General features: G+C 50.2%; 1 protein-coding gene across 2 annotated transcripts in view; it reads right to left on the reverse strand.

Annotated features, from left to right (window-relative positions):
- Positions 1-16,812, reverse strand: part of galnt14 (UDP-N-acetyl-alpha-D-galactosamine:polypeptide N-acetylgalactosaminyltransferase 14 (GalNAc-T14)) — a 118,941-nt gene that overhangs the window by 40,952 nt on the left and 61,177 nt on the right. For both annotated transcript variants that reach the window (XM_067978935.1, XM_067978934.1), the window contains exons 5-7: positions 13,032-13,116; positions 10,856-10,959; positions 8,863-8,989 (exon numbers count right to left, since the gene is read on the reverse strand). In XM_067978935.1, the coding sequence (XP_067835036.1) occupies positions 8,863-8,989; positions 10,856-10,959; positions 13,032-13,116 (316 nt within the window). The remainder of the gene's footprint in view (positions 1-8,862; positions 8,990-10,855; positions 10,960-13,031; positions 13,117-16,812) is intronic.

Raw genomic sequence — 16,812 nt, forward strand, 5'->3', positions numbered from 1 at the left:
GATACCCCACAGTCAGTGTCATCTGATACCCCACAGTCAGTGTTATCTGATATCCCACAGTCAGTGTTATCTGATACCCCACAGTCAGTGTTATCTGATACCCCACAGTCAGTGTCATCTGATATCCCACAGTCAGTGTTATCTGATACTCCACGGTCAGTGTTATCTGATACCCCACGATTAGTGTTATCTGATACCCCACAGTCAGTGTTATCTGATACTCCACGGTCAGTGTTATCTGATACCCCACGGTCAGTATTATCTGATACTCCACGGTCAGTGTTATCTGATACCCCACGATTAGTGTTATCTGATACCCCACAGTCAGTGTTATCTGATACCCCACGATTAGTGTTATCTGATAACCCACAGTCAGTGTTATCTGATCCTCCACGGTCAGTGTTATCTGATACCCCACGGTCAGTATTATCTGATACGCCACGGCCTGTGTTACCTGATACCCCACAGTCAGTGGTATCTGATACCCCACAGTCAGTGTTATCGGATATCCCACAGTCCGTGTTATCTGATACCCCACGGCCTGTGTTATCTGATACCCCACAGTCAGTGTCATCTGATACCCCACAGTCAGTGTTATCTGTTATCCTAAGGCCTGTGTTATCTGATACCCCACAGTCAGTGTTATCTGATACCCCACAGTCAGTGTTATCTGATATCCCACAGTCAGTGCTTTCAGATACCCCACAGTCAGTGTTATCTGATACCCCACGGCCTGTGTTATCTGATACCCCACAATCAGTGCTTTCAGATACCCCACAGTCAGTGTTATCAGATACCCCAATGTCAGTGTTATCAGATACCCCACGGTCAGTATTATCTGATACCCCACGGCCTGTGTTATCTGATACCCCACAGTCAGTGTGATCTGATACCCCACAGTCAGTGTTATCTGTTACCCTAAGGCCTGTGTTATCTGATACCCCATGGTCATTGTTATCTGATACCCCACAGACAGTGTTATCTGATACCCCATGGCCAGTGTTATCTGATACCCCACAGTCAGTGTTATCTGATACCCCACAGTAAGTGTTATCTGATACCCCACAGTCAGTGTTATCTGATACCCCACCGACAGTGTTATCTGATGCCCCACATTCAGTGTTATCTGATACCCCACGGCCTGTGTAATATGACACCCCACGGTCAGTGTCATCTGATACCCCACAGTCAGTGCTATCTGATACCCCACAGTCAGTGTTATCTGATACCCCACGGTCAGTGTTATCTGATACCCCACAATCAGTGCTTTCAGATACACCACAGTCAGTGTTATCAGATACCCCAATGTCAGTGTTATCTGATACCCCATGGTCAGTGTTATCAGATACCCCACGGTCAGTGTTATCTGCCGATACTCCATGTTCAGTGTTATCTGATATCCCACGGTCAGTGTTATCTGATACCCCGTGGTCAGTGTTATCTGATATCCCACGGTCAGTGTTACCTGATACCCCACGGCATGTGTTATCTGATACCCCACAGTCAATGTTATCTGATACCCCACAGTCAGTGTTATCTGATACCCCACGGCCTGTGTTATCTGATACCCCACAATCAGTGCTTTCAGATACCCCACAGTCAGTGTTATCTGATACCCCACGATTAGTGTTATCTGATACCCCACAATCAGTGTTATCTGATACTCCACGGCATGTGTTATCTGATACCCCACAGTCAATGTTATCTGATACCCCACAGTCAGTGTTATCTGATACTCCACGGTCAGTGTTATCTGATACCCCATGGTCAGTATTATCTGATACGCCACGGTCAGTGTTATCTGATACCCCACAGACAGTGTTATCAGATACCCCACGGTCTGTGCTTTCTGCCAACACTCCATGTTCAGTGTTATCAGATACCCCACAGTCATTGTTATCTGATATCCCACGGTCAGTGTTATCTGATACCCCGTGGTCAGTGTTACCTGATACTCCACGGTCAGTGTTATCTGATATCCCACGGTCAGTGTTATCTGATATCCCACGGTCAGTGTTATCTGATATCCCACGGTCTGTGTTATCTGATACCCCACGGTCAGTGTTATCTGATACCCCACGGTCAGTGTTATCTGATACCCCACGGTCAGTGTTATCTGATATCCCATGGTCAGTGTTATCTGATACCCCACGGTCAGTGTATCTGATACCCCACAGCCAGTGTTATCTGATACCCCACGGCCTGTGTTATCTGATACCTCACAGTCAGTGTTATCAGATACCCCATGGTCAGTGTTATCTGATACCCCACAGCCTGTGTTATCTGATACCCCATGGCCTGTGTTATATGATACCCCACGGTCTGTGTTATATGATACCCCATGGCCTGTGTTATTTGATACAACCAGTCAGTGTTATCTGATACCCCACGGTCAGTGTTATCTGATACCCCACGGTCAGTGTTATCTGATATCCCATGATCAGTGTTATCTGATACCCCACGGTCAGTGTTACCTGATACTCCACGGTCAGTGTTATCTGATACCCCACAGCCAGTGTTATCTGATACCCCACGGCCTGTGTTATCTGATACCTCACAGTCAGTGTTATCAGATACCCCATTGTCAGTGTTATCTGATACCCCACGGCCTGTGTTATCTGATACCCCATGGCCTGTGTTATATGATACCCCACGGTCTGTGTTATATGATACCCCATGGCCTGTGTTATTTGATAGAACCACAGTCAGTGTTATCTGATACTCCACGGTCAGTGTTATCTGAGACCCCACCATTAGTGTTATCTGATACCCCACAGACAATGTTATCTGATACTCCACGGTCAGTGTTATCTGATACTCCACGGCGTGTGTTTTCTAATACCCCACGGCCTGTGGTATCTGATACCCCAATGTCAGTGTTATCAGATACCCCAATGTCAGTGTTATCAGATACCCCACGGTCATTGTTATCTGATACCCCACGGTCAGTGTTATCTGATACCCCACAGACAGTGTTATCAGATACCCCACGGTCAGTGCTTTCTGCGAATACTCCATGTTCAGTGTTATCAGATACCCCACAGTCATTGTTATCTGATATCCCACGGTCAGTGTTATCTGATACCCCGTGGTCAGTGTGACCTGATACTCCACGGTCAGTGTTATCTGATATCCCACGGTCAGTGTTATCTGATATCCCATGGTCAGTGTTATCTGATATCCCACGGTCAGTGTTATCTGATATCCCATGGTCAGTGTTATCTGATATCCCACAGTCAGTGTTATCTGATATCCAATGGTCTGTGTTATCTGATACCCCACGGTCAGTGTTATCTGATACCCCACGGTCAGTGTTATCTGATACCCCACGGTCAGTGTTATCTGATAGCCCATGGTCAGTGTTATCTGATACCCCACGGTCAGTGTTACCAGATACTCCACGGTCAGTGTATCTGATACCCCACAGCCAGTGTTATCTGATACCCCACGGCCTGTGTTATCTGATACCTCACAGTCAGTGTTATCAGATACCCCATGGTCAGTGTTATCAGATACCCCATGGCCTGTGTTATATGATACCCGACAATCAGTGCTTTCAGATACCCCACAGTCAGTGTTATCAGATACCCCAATGTCAGTGTTATCAGATACCCCAATGTCAGTGTTATCAGATACCCCACGGTCAGTGTTATCTGATACCCCACGGTCAGTGTTATCTGATACCCCACAGTCAGTGTTATCTGATACCCCACAGTCAGTGTTATCTGATACCCCACAGACAGTGTTATCTGATACCCCACAGTCAGTGTTATCTGATACCCCACGGCCTGTGTTATATGACACCCCACGGTCAGTGTTATCTGATACCCCACAGTCAGTGTTATCTGATACCCCACAGACAGTGTTATCTGATGCCCCACATTCAGTGTTATCTGATACCCCACGGCCTGTGTTATATGACACCCCACAGTCAGTGTCATCTGATACCCCACAGTCAGTGTTATCTGATACCCCACAGTCAGTGTAATCTGATATCCCACAGTCAGTGTTATCTGATACCCCACAGTCAGTGTTATCTGATACCCCACAGTCAGTGTCATCTGATATCCCACAGTCATTGTTATCTGATACCCCACAGTCAGTGTTATCTGATATCCCACAATCAGTGCTTTCAGATACCCCGCAGTCAGTGTTATCCGATACCCCAATGTCAGTGTTATCAGATACCCCACGGTCAGTGTTATCTGATACCCGACAGACAGTGTTATCTGATGCCCCACATTCAGTGTTATCAGATACCCCACGGTCATTGTTATCTGATACCCCACAGACAGTGTTATCTGATATCCCATGGTCAGTGTTATCTGATACCCCACAGTCAGTGTTATCTGATACCCCACAGTCAGTGTTATCTGATATCCCACGGTCAGTGTTATCTGATATCCCATGGTCAGTGTTATCTGATATCCCACAGTCAGTGTTATCTGATATCCAATGGTCTGTGTTATCTGATACCCCACGGTCAGTGTTATCTGATACCCCACGGTCAGTGTTATCTGATACCCCACGGTCAGTGTTATCTGATAGCCCATGGTCAGTGTTATCTGATACCCCACGGTCAGTGTTACCAGATACTCCACGGTCAGTGTATCTGATACCCCACAGCCAGTGTTATCTGATACCCCACGGCCTGTGTTATCTGATACCTCACAGTCAGTGTTATCAGATACCCCATGGTCAGTGTTATCAGATACCCCATGGCCTGTGTTATATGATACCCGACAATCAGTGCTTTCAGATACCCCACAGTCAGTGTTATCAGATACCCCAATGTCAGTGTTATCAGATACCCCAATGTCAGTGTTATCAGATACCCCACGGTCAGTGTTATCTGATACCCCACGGTCAGTGTTATCTGATACCCCACAGTCAGTGTTATCTGATACCCCACAGTCAGTGTTATCTGATACCCCACAGACAGTGTTATCTGATACCCCACAGTCAGTGTTATCTGATACCCCACGGCCTGTGTTATATGACACCCCACGGTCAGTGTTATCTGATACCCCACAGTCAGTGTTATCTGATACCCCACAGACAGTGTTATCTGATGCCCCACATTCAGTGTTATCTGATACCCCACGGCCTGTGTTATATGACACCCCACAGTCAGTGTCATCTGATACCCCACAGTCAGTGTTATCTGATACCCCACAGTCAGTGTAATCTGATATCCCACAGTCAGTGTTATCTGATACCCCACAGTCAGTGTTATCTGATACCCCACAGTCAGTGTCATCTGATATCCCACAGTCATTGTTATCTGATACCCCACAGTCAGTGTTATCTGATATCCCACAATCAGTGCTTTCAGATACCCCGCAGTCAGTGTTATCCGATACCCCAATGTCAGTGTTATCAGATACCCCACGGTCATTGTTATCTGATACCCGACAGACAGTGTTATCTGATGCCCCACATTCAGTGTTATCAGATACCCCACGGTCATTGTTATCTGATACCCCACAGACAGTGTTATCTGATATCCCATGGTCAGTGTTATCTGATACCCCACAGTCAGTGTTATCTGATACCCCACAGTCAGTGTTATCTGATACCCCACAGTCAGTGTTATCTGATACCCCACAGACAGTGTTATCTGATGCCCCACATGCAGTGTTATCTGATACCCCACGGCCTGTGTAATATGACACCCCACGTACAGTGTCATCTGATACCCCACAGTCAGTGTTATCTGATACCCCACGGCCTGTATTATCTGATACCCCACAATCAGTGCTTTCAGATACCCCACAGTCAGTGTTATCAGATACCCCAATGTCAGTGTTATCAGATACCCCACGGTCAGTGTTATCTGATACCCCACAGTCAGTGTTATCTGATACCCCACAGTCAGTGTTATCTGATACCCCACAGACAGTGTTATCTGATGCCCCACAGTCAGTGTCATCTGATACCCCACAGTCAGTGTTATCTGATACCCCACAGTCAGTGTAATCTGATATCCCACAGTCAGTGTTATCTGATACCCCACAGTCAGTGTTATCTGATACCCCACAGTCAGTGTCATCTGATATCCCACAGTCATTGTTATCTGATACCCCACAGTCAGTGTTATCTGATACCCCACGGCATGTGTTATCTGATACCCCACAGTCAGTGTTATCTGATACCACACAGTCAGTGTTATCTGATACCCCACGATCAGTGTTATCTGATACCCCACAGTCAGTGTTATCTGATACCCCACCGTCAGTGTTATCTGATACCCCACAGTCAGTGTTATCTGATACCCCACAGTCAGTGTTATCTGATACCCCACAGTCATTGTTATCTGATACCCCACAGTCAGTGTTATCTGATACCCTACAGTCAGTGTTATCTGATACCCTACAGTCAGTGTTATCTGATACCCCACAGTCATTGTTATCTGGTACCCCACAGTCAGTGTTATCTGATACCCCACAGTCAGTGTTATCTGATACCCTACAGTCAGTGTTATCTGGTACCCCACAGTCAGTGTTATCTGATACCCCACAGTCAGTGTTATCTGATACCCCACAGTCATTGTTATCTGATACCCCACAGTCAGTGTTATCTGATACCCTACAGTCAGTGTTATCTGATACCCTACAGTCAGTGTTATCTGGTACCCCACAGTCAGTGTTATCTGATACCCCACAGTCATTGTTATCTGATACCCCACAGTCAGTGTTATCTGATACCCCACAGTCATTGTTATCTGATACCCCACAGTCAGTGTTATCTGATACTCTACAGTCAGTGTTATCTGATACCCTACAGTCAGTGTTATCTGATACCCTACAGTCAGTGTTATCTGGTACCCCACAGTCATTGTTATCTGATACCCTACAGTCAGTGTCATCTGATATCCCACAGTCAGTGTTATCTGATACCCCACAGTCATTGTTATCTGATACCCTACAGTCAGTGTTATCTGATATCCCACAGTCATTGTTATCTGATACCCTACAGTCAGTGTCATCTGATATCCCACAGTCAGTGTTATCTGGTACCCCACAGTCATTGTTATCTGATACCCTACAGTCAGTGTCATCTGATATCCCACAGTCAGTGTTATCTGGTACCCCACAGTCAATGTTATCTGATACCCCGCAGTCATTGTTATCTGATACCCCACAGTCAGTGTTATCTGATACCCTACAGTCAGTGTTATCTGATACCCTACAGTCAGTGTTATCTGATACCCTGCAGTCAGTGTTATCTGGTACCCCACAGTCATTGTTATCTGATACCCTACAGTCAGTGTTATCTGATACCCTACAGTCAGTGTTATCTGATACCCTACAGTCAGTGTTATCTGATACCCTACAGTCAGTGTTATCTGGTACCCCACAGTCATTGTTATCTGATACCCTACAGTCAGTGTTATCTGGTACCCCACAGTCATTGTTATCTGATACCCCACAGTCAGTGTTATCTGATACCCTACAGTCAGTGTTATCTGATACCCTACAGTCAGTGTTATCTGGTACCCCACAGTCATTGTTATCTGATACCCCACAGTCAGTGTTATCTGATACCCCACAGTCAGTGTTATCTGATACCCTACAGTCAGTGTTATCTGATACCCTACAGTCAGTGTTATCTGATACCCTACAGTCAGTGTTATCTGATACCCCACAGTCAGTGTTATCTGATACCCCACAGTCATTGTTATCTGATACCCCACAGTCAGTGTTATCTGATACCCTACAGTCAGTGTTATCTGATACCCTACAGTCAGTGTTATCTGATACCCTACAGTCAGTGTTCTCTGATACCCTACAGTCAGTGTTATCTGATACCCTACAGTCAGTGTTATCTGATACCCTACAGTCAGTGTTATCTGCTGAAACCCCACAGTCAGTGTTATCTGATACCCTACAGTCAGTGTTCTCTGATACCCTACAGTCAGTGTTATCTGATACCCTACAGTCAGTGTTATCTGATACCCTACAGTCAGTGTTATCTGCTGAAACCCTACAGTCAGTGTTATCTGGTACCCCACAGTCATTGTTATCTGATACCCTACAGTCAGTGTTATCTGGTACCCCACAGTCATTGTTATCTGATACCCCACAGTCAGTGTTATCTGATACCCTACAGTCAGTGTTATCTGATACCCCACAGTCATTGTTATCTGATACCCCACAATCAGTGTTGTCTGATACCCTACAGTCAGTGTTATCTGATACCCTACAGTCAGTGTTATCTGATACCCTACAGTCAGTGTTCTCTGATACCCTACAGTCAGTGTTATCTGATACCCTACAGTCAGTGTTATCTGATACCCTACAGTCAGTGTTATCTGCTGAAACCCCACAGTCAGTGTTATCTGATACCCTACAGTCAGTGTTCTCTGATACCCTACAGTCAGTGTTATCTGATACCCTACAGTCAGTGTTATCTGCTGAAACCCCACAGTCAGTGTTATCTGATACCCCACAGTCATTGTTATCTGATACCCTACAGTCAGTGTTATCTGCTGAAACCCCACAGTCACCTCTGTGAACTGTAAAATCAGTTTCTTGACAATCACTTTTGTTTTTCGGTCCTGTGTCATAACACTTCAAGGGGCCTCTCCCTCTCCCTCTCCCTCTGTCTCTCTCTCACACACAGACACACAAAAACATAGTTGTTCAGCAAACCACTTTGGCTTAATTCACAAAAGTTCATGACACAAACACCCGTGAAACCTTTGGTCACGTCACGCCAACATGACATCACGCGATTAAAATGGCACCTGGCTGCTGTCCTCATACAAATTTTTTTTTAAAAAGGTACTGCCCCTTTAGAAGGGACACCGTGTTTGGCCCAGAGAGGCCACCGTAGACCCCGGTGGGTTTGGGAACGTACTTGATATAAGTGTTTGCGTTGCCGTCTGGAAAAACGTAGGGATGTTTCTTGCGGAAGACGTGGCCCACTCGGCTGCAGGGGATGATCTCCAGGGTCCCACCGCACATCCACACACGAAACGACATTTCTGCAAGAATTACATGGAATTATATAGAATCTACAGCACTGGAACAGGCCATTCAGCCCAACTGGTCCATGCCGGTGTTTATGCTCCATGCGAGCCTCCTCCCTCCCTGCTCCATCTAACCCTATCAGCATATCCTTCTATTCCTTTCTCCCTCATGTGTTTATCTAACTTCCCCTTAAATGCACCTCCTCCTCATCTCGCCTCAACTGCTCCTTGTGGATAAAGAAGTTTCTCCTGAATTCCACATTGGATTTATTAGTGACTATCTTATATTCATGGCCCGTGGTTCTGGTCTCTCCCACAAGTGGAAACATTTTCTCAATGTCTACCCTATCAAACCCTTTCATAATTTTAGAGACCTCTATCACTCCTCAGCCTCCTCTTTTCTGGAGGAAAGAGCCTCAGCCTGTTCAATCTGTTCGTTCCTGTTGTACTTTTCTCTCCAACCTCCCCCAAGACAATGACCCCGACTGGTGCTCGGTTTTGCGTGAGCATCAACTGGCCACCGATACCTCGCCCAAACAGCTATTCTTCATATGTGAACCTAGACGGTGAGTTGCAGCAGGCTATTCGACCACAGAAGGCCTCACAGCTGAGCTCCCCACCCCGATCCCACCCTCACCTGGGGCTGAATTTCCCTCCGTCACTGGGCAAGATTGCAGCTGAAATGACAGGAAAATAGGGTGGTGAGGCCCACTGCCACCTCTCCTCCCCAGCCTCAATTTCCCTCCCCCTTCCCGACACACCCCGTGTAAATGTGTGTCAGGGGTGGGGTGTGGAGTCCACCCTCCTGGCACATTTCCCTCCCGCCAGCCTCTGTCATCACTGCTACCCAGGGAGGGTCTGTTGGAAGGTGGCAGTAGGCCTGGAGTAGCGAGTGGTAATGTGTGGTGGGCTGCTCTCCCTCCGCGCAGGCCCAAAAATCCAACCTTTTTAGGCCTTATCGGAGATCTCCAACTTCCCTCTTTCAGACTTTTCGGCCCTTCCCCCTTTAACGTGCCTCCTGCCTCTTCAGGTGCTGCAGTGAGGGTCTCACACCACATGGCCTTGCAGCCGTGGCCTCCCGATCGCTGGCAGAGATCCGCCGGGAGCCCATCCTGCTTCCATAATGACCACCCGAGCCAGGAAAATGGGTCAGACCATGGGGGATGAAGTCCTGCCTGCCTTACCCTGCTGTCTCCTACCCATCCCCGGACGTGCTCGTTCCAGCACGGATCTGATCAGGAGCAGATACCCTGGTTGATTCCCGCTTCCCCCTTCAGCCCAGGGCACTGAGGCCAATTGTAGAGCTCCAGTAATCCAGAGGTCTAGACTAATAATCCAGAGGACATGAGTTCAAATCCCACCCTGGGTAGTTTGAGAATGGAATAAAAAATAAATCTGATATCAGTAAAAGTGACCATGAAGGTGTCGGATTGTCGTAAAAACCCAACTGGTTCACTAATGTCCTTCAGGGAAGGAAACCTGCCGTCCTCACCCGGTCTGGGCCTATTTGTGACTCCAGTCCCACACCAATGTGGTCGACTCTTTCCTGCCCTCTGAAGGGGCCTCGCGAGTCACTCAGTTGGATCAAACCACTATCTGCGGCGGTTGAAGAAGGCGGCCCACCATCACCTTCTCAAAGGGCAGGGCAATAGATGTCGGCCTGGCCAGGGACGCCCACACCCCGAGAATGAATAAGAAAATAAATAAAATGGGCCTGCAGACCCAATCTCACTCAGATCAGGCTGTGACCTCCGTCAACTTCTGTTAGGCCTCTAATGACCCTTAAGCTTTTACAGGACATTAAGTAATAAAATAATGTACATTGATCCAGCAGGGTTTGGTTAAACTTTAATGTCTCTCCTCCCCCCCCCCCGATCTTACCAAAGTTTTCTCCGCCCCAGATGTCCATCACAGTGTCGTATTTGCCCAGATGATTGAACCAGGCCTTGTCGATCACGAAGAGCCCTCCAGCTATTATTGGTGTCCTGTGGGCAATGAGTGTGGAGGAAATATTTAAAAAACTGCAAACGCTGGAAATCTCAACTAAAAACAGGAATTGTGGAAAAACACTGCTGCTCTGTCAGTGTCTGAAAGAGAAAAGAGCGGATTAACTCGACAAGTACAGGCCCCTTTAGTCCTGATTTTAACCTGGGGCAGGAATCGGGGGTACGGGGAACGAATCAGGTGGCGGTCCGTTCGACCCCTCAAGGAGTGTGAGGCCGAGGTGATTTTAACTCCTGGGCCTCAATTTAATCCCCTCCCCCCACTTCAGTGAGTCCTGTCCGAAGCCGTGGGGATAACGTAGGGGCCGGCGGGAGGGAACGGGAAATTGTGCAGCTCCACCACTGGGGACACAAGGAAATGTGAGGAGGGGGTGAGGGGGTGAGGGGGAGACGGTTCTGGGACGATCGCAATTCGAGGGGGAGGGGAGAGGCCCGGGCCAGAGGAGGCCCAAGGTTCCCTTGTTGACCCAGGACGAGCTCTCCTGCTTCTCCTGGGCTACAAGAAAACTTACCGACATAAAAAAAAATACTGTCATGGGCCTCTTCTGTCCAATCCGGGGCTTCGAGAGTGTGTGTGAATCACACTTTCCAGGTTAAAATTACCTCAGGAGGGGCAGAGGAGAGTTGTTGGGAGGAGGTGAGAGGGGAGTTTATGGAGGGAGTGAGGGGAGTCTATGGGATGAGGTGAGGGGAGTCTATGGAGGGGGTGAGGGGAGTTTATGGAGGGAGTGAGGGGAGTCTATGGGATGAGGTGAGGGGAGTCTATGGGATGAGGTGAGGGGAGTTTATGGGATGAGGTGAGGGGAATTTATGGAGAGGGTGAAGGGAGTCTATGGGATGTGGTGAGGGGAGTTTATGGAGGGGGTGAGGGGAGTTTATGGGAAGAGGTGAGGGGAGTTTATGGAGGGGGTGAGGGGAGTTTATGGGATGAGGTGAGGGGAGTCTATGGGATGTGCTGAGGGGAGTCTATGGGATGAGGTGAGGGGAGTCTATGGGATGTGGTGAGGGGAGTTGGAGGAGTTGAGGGGAGTCTTTGAGATGAGGTGAGGGGAATCTATGGGATGAGGTGAGGGGAGTCTATGGGATGAGGTGAGGGGAGTCTATGGGATGTGGTGCGGGGAGTCTATTGGATGAGGTGAGGGGAGTTGGAGGAGTTGAGGGGAGATGTTGGAGGGGGTGAGGGGAGTTGGAGGACGACATCCTTTAATTCAACTGCTTCTGACCCTTTAATCTGCTGGAGCCTTTCAAACACTGAAATGTAATGGCCTTTCCTTCTCTCCCAGTCAGGAGTTTACTGCTGTAAACTTGCCTTGTGTTAGAAACGTAAGAACATACATAAGGAATAGGAGCAGGAGCAGGCCATACGGCCCCTCGAGCCTGCTCCGCCATTCAATCAGATCATGGCTGATCTTCGACCTCAACTCCACTTTCTTGACCAATCCCCATATCCCTTGATTCCCCTAGAGTCCAAAAATCTATCCATCTCAGCCTTGAATATATTCAATGACTGAGCATCCACGGTCCTCTGGGGTAGAGAATTCCAAAGATTCACAACCCTCTGAGTGGAGAAATTTCTCTTCATCTCAGTCAGAAACGAGGTCTCTGCTTGGTTCCTGGTGGCATCACTCAGGCGAAATCGTCAATCAGAAGGGAATCCAGCCCCAAGCATTGATGGGGCCAGGCCAAAATCTGCTGGTGGAGAGTGACCAAGTGTTGTTACTGGAGCACTGCAGATGGGGAAGGGGCAGAGAGCTGAGCCTCAGGAGGGGGCCGAGTGTGGTTGATGGAGCGACAGAATTATTGAGAGGAGTAAATGTTTGGGGTTAATATCAGCTCCAATATTCACAGCTGAAGTATTAAAGAAATGACTCATTTAAAGAAATGGTGGCTGGACAAGTTGATAAATTTCTATTCAGGTCTCATCACGAGTTCCCGTTACCCAGGGTTGGGCTTCCCTTTCACGGTGACTGTCCATTGCCCCAGACCACTGGGTCGTCTGCCCTCCTGATGTCTCTCCCTCCTACTGGCACTGCCCCTGAAGTTCTGCCACTTACTTAATTGGTGCGATGGGCTCCAGTCTTTTTGCCCTGAGCTCTGGTGACAGCTGCTCCCATTTGAAGTGCAGGCTCCAGTCAAACCCTGAGAGAAACAATTTGATCAGTGACTCCCCTTATATACCCAGACTCTGAAATAATACCCCCACCCCCACAGAGGGTGGAAGGGATGGGGTCAGGGTAGAAGTGACAGCTATCTTAACCAAAAGGGAGCGCCATGGGGCTGAGATCTTCAGCACACATGCTCACTTATAGAGAGATGGGGGTTTCAACGTGCAATCCTGGGGAATGTTTCAGGAAGATCCTGCTGGGAACAACCACCACCTCCGATTCCCACCGGACTTTCCAGGATAGGGGGAGGTCCTGCCCCACTTTGCATCTCAGGACACCCCCCGCTGCGGAGCGGCCGGAAGAAGTGATGCCGGAAAACTGCTCCCAGGGATGGGGGAGAAAGCTGGGCCTTCAACTCAACATTGGTAAGACTGCAGCCAAGGTTTGCAGTCCCCACCATAAACTCTGCTCTCTTGCTACTGACTTAAGGTTGCCAACCCTCCAGGCTTGCCCTGGAGTCCCCAGCAATTATAGACTAATCTCCAGGACACTGCTGCGAACAACACCCGGGAGAAAAATCATCGGGGCAAGAAAGAAAATTGTGCGTTTTTTTCATTTTCTTTGAACATTTGTGTTTATTAGTTATAAAAATATCGGAAATGGGAAAAATGGCTGTTTGACCAGGGGGTGGGGCAGATGGTGGCAGAAGGTCATGTGATGAAACCTCCAGGAATACTTTAATCAGAGTTGGCAACCCTACCGAGTCCAAACTCTCCCTGGCCGCTTGCTTGATCTGAACCACACCATTCAAACACTTGGGGCTCAATTTTAGGGGGGCAATTGCGGGTGCATTGGGGGCGGGAGGACCCCGAAAATCATGGAAATCCCGTTCGGGTTTGGAAGCCGGCTCCAACCTGCCGATTTCCGAGTTTCCCAGGGACCCACCTGTGTGCGCGCAGGTGACCCGAAAACGGAAGTCCCGCCGGCTTTAAAACAGTTAAAGAGCCAAATGTACCTCATTGAGGTATTTAAGGCACTTTACCTGTGACAGAGTAAGTGATTAAAACGATTTTTAACTTACCTGGGCGGCTTTCCCACCGCTTCTGAATCACACCAGGTGAAACCAGGCCTGAAGGGCCGGATCAGGGAACAAGAAACTAAATAAATTAAATTAAAAACCATAGAGAGAAGTGAAAGCACAAAATGATCCTACCTTTGCACCCTGCTCCGATGTCCGATGTCTCCCACTCTGATCTCCCACTCTTCACCCCCCCAATACCCACTGATGTCCCACTCTTCACCCCCCCCAATACCCAGTGATGTCCCACTCTTCACCCCCCCCAATACCCCCCTGATGTCCCACTCTTCACCCCCCCCAATACCCCCCTGATGTCCCACTCTTCACCCCCCCCAATACCCCCTGATGTCCCACTCTTCACTCCCCCAATACCCCCCCGATGTCCCACTCTTCACTCCCCCAATACTCCCCTGATGTCCCACTCTTCACCCCCCCAATACCCACTGATGTCCCACTCTTCACCCCCCCAATACCCACTGATGTCCCACTCTTCACCCCCCCCAATACCCCCCCGATGTCCCACTCTTCACCCCCCCAATACCCCCTGATGTCCCACTCTTCACCCCCCCAATACCCCACTGATGTCCCACTCTTCACCCCCCCAATACCCCCCCGATGTCCCACTCTTCACCCCCCCAATAACCCCCCGATGTCCCACTCTTCACTCACCCAATACCCCCCCGATGTCCCACTCTTCACCCGCCCCAATACCCCCCCGATGACCCACTCTTTACCCCCCCCCCCAATACCCCCCCGATGTCCCACACTTCACCCCCCCCCAATACCCCCTGATGTCCCACTCTTCACCCCCCCCAATACCCCACCGATGTCCCACTCTTCACCCCCCCAATACCCCCCCGATGTCACACTCTTCACCCCCCCAATACCCCCCCTGATGTCCCACTCTTCACCCCCCCCAATAACCCCCTGATGTCCCACTCTTCACCCCCCAATACCCCCCCCGATGTCCCACTCTTCACCCCCCCCCAATACCCCCCCGATGTCCCACTCTTCACCCCCCCAATGCCCCCCCTGATGTCCCACTCTTCACTCCCCCAATACCCCCCGATGTTCCACTCTTCACCCCCCCAATAACCCCCCGATGTCCCACTCTTCACCCCCCCAATACCCCCCGATGTCCCACTCTTCACTCCCCCAATACCCCCCTGATGTCCCACTCTTCACTCCCCCAATACCCCCCCTGATGTCCCACTCTTCACTCCCCCAATACCCCCCGATGTCCCACTCTTCACCCCCCCCCAATACCCCCCCGATGTCCCACTCTTCACCCCCCCCAATAAACCCCGATGTCCCACTCTTCACCCCCCCAATACCCCCCGATGTCCCACTCTTCACCCCCCCCCCAATACCCCCCCGATGTCCCACTCTTCACTCCCCCAATACCTCCCGATGTCCCACTCTTCACCCCCCCCCCAATACCCCCCCGATGTCCCACTCTTCACCCCCCCAATGCCCCCCCTGATGTCCCACTCTTCACTCCCCCAATACCCCCCGATGTTCCACTCTTCACCCCCCCAATAACCCCCCGATGTCCCACTCTTCACACCCCCCCCAATACCCCCCTGATGTCCCACTCTTCACTCCCCCAATACCTCCCGATGTCCCACTCTTCACCCCCCCCCAATACCCCCCCGATGTCCCACTCTTCACCCCCCCAATACCCCCTGATGTCCCACTCTTCACTCCCCCAATACCCCCCGATGTTCCACTCTTCACCCCCCCAATAACCCCCCGATGTCCCACTCTTCACCCCCCCAATAACCCCCCGATGTCCCACTCTTCACCCGCCCCAATACCCCCCCGATGACCCACTCTTTACCCCCCCCCCCAATACCCCCCCGATGTCCCACACTTCACCCCCCCCCAATACCCCCTGATGTCCCACTCTTCACCCCCCCCAATACCCACCGATGTCCCACTCTTCACCCCCCCAATACCCCCCCGATGTCACACTCTTCACCCCCCCAATACCCCCCCTGATGTCCCACTCTTCACCCCCCCCAATAACCCCCTGATGTCCCACTCTTCACCCCCCAATACCCCCACCGATGTCCCACTCTTCACCCCCCCCAATACCCCCCCGATGTCCCACTCTTCACCCCCCCAATGCCCCCCTGATGTCCCACTCTTCACTCCCCCAATACCCCCCGATGTTCCACTCTTCACCCCCCCAATAACCCCCCGATGTCCCACTCTTCACCCCCCCAATACCCCCCGATGTCCCACTCTTCACTCCCCCAATACCCCCCTGATGTCCCACTCTTCACTCCCCCAATACCCCCCCTGATGTCCCACTCTTCACTCCCCCAATACCCCCCGATGTCCCACTCTTCACCCCCCCCCCAATACCCCCCCGATGTCCCACTCTTCACCCCCCCCAATAAACCCCGATGTCCCACTCTTCACCCCCCCAATACCCCCCGATGTCCCACTCTTCACCCCCCCCCCCAATACCCCCCCGATGTCCCACTCTTCACTCCCCCAATACCTCCCGATGTCCCACTCTTCACCCCCCCCCAATACCCCCCCGATGTCCCACTCTTCACCCCCCCAATGCCCCCCCTGATGTCCCACTCTTCACTCCCCCAATACCCCCCGATGTTCCACTCTTCACCCCCCCAATAACCCCCC

Source organism: Heptranchias perlo, unplaced genomic scaffold, assembly GCF_035084215.1.
Source record: "Heptranchias perlo isolate sHepPer1 unplaced genomic scaffold, sHepPer1.hap1 HAP1_SCAFFOLD_427, whole genome shotgun sequence".
Lineage (NCBI taxonomy): Eukaryota > Metazoa > Chordata > Chondrichthyes > Hexanchiformes > Hexanchidae > Heptranchias > Heptranchias perlo.